At 54.0% G+C, this 1,602-nt stretch overlaps 1 protein-coding gene across 1 annotated transcript in view; it reads right to left on the bottom strand.

Moving 5' to 3' along the window:
* Window positions 1-394: 394 nt before the first annotated feature.
* The window catches only part of LOC101989350 (IQ domain-containing protein F1), a 3,904-nt gene continuing 2,696 nt past the window's right edge, over window positions 395-1,602 (bottom strand). The window contains exon 3 of the mRNA XM_026779343.1: window positions 395-1,253. Within this exon, the coding sequence (XP_026635144.1) occupies window positions 909-1,253 (345 nt within the window). The 3' untranslated portion in view covers window positions 395-908. The remainder of the gene's footprint in view (window positions 1,254-1,602) is intronic.

The raw sequence follows: 1,602 nt of genomic DNA, 5'->3' as shown, positions 1-1,602 counted from the left end.
GGGCTTTTCCCTGAGACACTGAACACAAGACAAAAGGAGGCAAGACCAGAGAAGTCCTTCAGAGTGGGAAGAAAACACCAAGGCTCTGACACAGACACAGGGCAGGGCAGAGACAGGAACAGAGAAACCATGCCTAAATATAAGGACAGCTGACCTGGGACACCTCTGGGCAGCACCTCAGAACCTCTGTGTGCCAAAGGACCAGCTGGCCAGGGAAGTCAATACGATAGAGCTGGACAGGGGCTCCGAGCCTACAGTCTTATAGGGAAAGACCCAGGTCTCAGAGACCCTCCCTTTCTGTAAAAGTCTCTGGGATGGCAAAACCCAGAGCGGAAGAGGGGCAGGGAGACTAGCTTGGGCTGTCATTGGCATTTTACCATCACCTGGCCCTAATCCCACCCTGGGGAATAATATGTCAAAGAAGGAGACTTTCAGAGAGCCCAGCACTGCCTGGACATCCCTTGCAGAAGAAAACAGTCCTGAGCCTCAGCTCCTGGGTCTGTATAGCCTGAGGCCTGGCCACTCACAGAGAATGGGGCTTGCGGCAGAATGCCATAGAATCTCCCACATTGGCCAGATGTGGAGAAGTGAACCTAATCTCCATCGGTGGCTCCGGGGAAAAATGGGAATAAGAATTCTGCAGGACTGTCTTAACAGCTTCCCGTTGGGGTGTCTGATTATGACTCAGAAGCTGAGGTTGAAGAGCTAGTCCAGAAGGGAGACAGGAACCCAAGGTTGCCACTCTTCAGAGTTAGTGTCTCCCCTCATGCCCTCCAGAAACTTGTCAGACAGAGAAACCACATAAGACTGCCTCGCTGCTTTATTGGGAGGGGAATACACTCGGACACGATACAAGGCCCCGAGCCCAGTAAGATCTCCAGCTCAAGATGCATCTGGCTGGCTGTAATTCAGCAGTGGCCCTTGATGACACCCCGTGAAGTGCAGATGTGGCACCTCCAGTGAGACTGGATGATTCGGACAGCCCTAAGCACCTGGCAGTACCGCCTGCGGACTCGCCACATGCGGATCCAGGACTGCACCCTGACCACTGCCCACTGCTCCCGTTGGAAGGCATCCAGTACCGACTGACGCTTCTTCTCCATTATCTTCGTCAGGATCAGCCGCCACCAGCCCTGGATGACCCAGGCCCTGAGGGCTGCGTGCAGCAGCACCCGACGGACCAGTGTGCCACGCCACCACGCTTGGATCTTTATAACTGGGGTCTTGTCAGAGAGATCCTGTTTTTTCTGGGGCTTGCAAGGAAAAAGAGGGGATACTCAGTGAATTTCCTCATCCGCCTCAGCCCAAGGATATACCAAGAAAGGCCCTGATTCCCTATCAGTACCTGCCTCCCTCTCCCGCTGAAATCAATAGCCTTGGTCAGGATACTGGCTGGGAACTGGAAGACTGGATCAATGTCCTACCATTGCCCCCTCCACCTTCAGGTCACTAGCAGCTCCCCTAGTTTCTTGAGTCTGTCTCTCCCGCCCTGGCGTTCCAGCGTTCCTACAGCCTAGGTTAGCAGGCTGACATCAAAACCTGCAACTCACATACTTATCAAATGGTTATGTCCTGGTGAGCTTGCCCACCTAGCCAGGACCA

Source organism: Microtus ochrogaster, chromosome 5 (genome assembly GCF_000317375.1).
Source record: "Microtus ochrogaster isolate Prairie Vole_2 chromosome 5, MicOch1.0, whole genome shotgun sequence".
Lineage (NCBI taxonomy): Eukaryota > Metazoa > Chordata > Mammalia > Rodentia > Cricetidae > Microtus > Microtus ochrogaster.
This window is presented reverse-complemented; position numbering and strand designations above follow the sequence as displayed.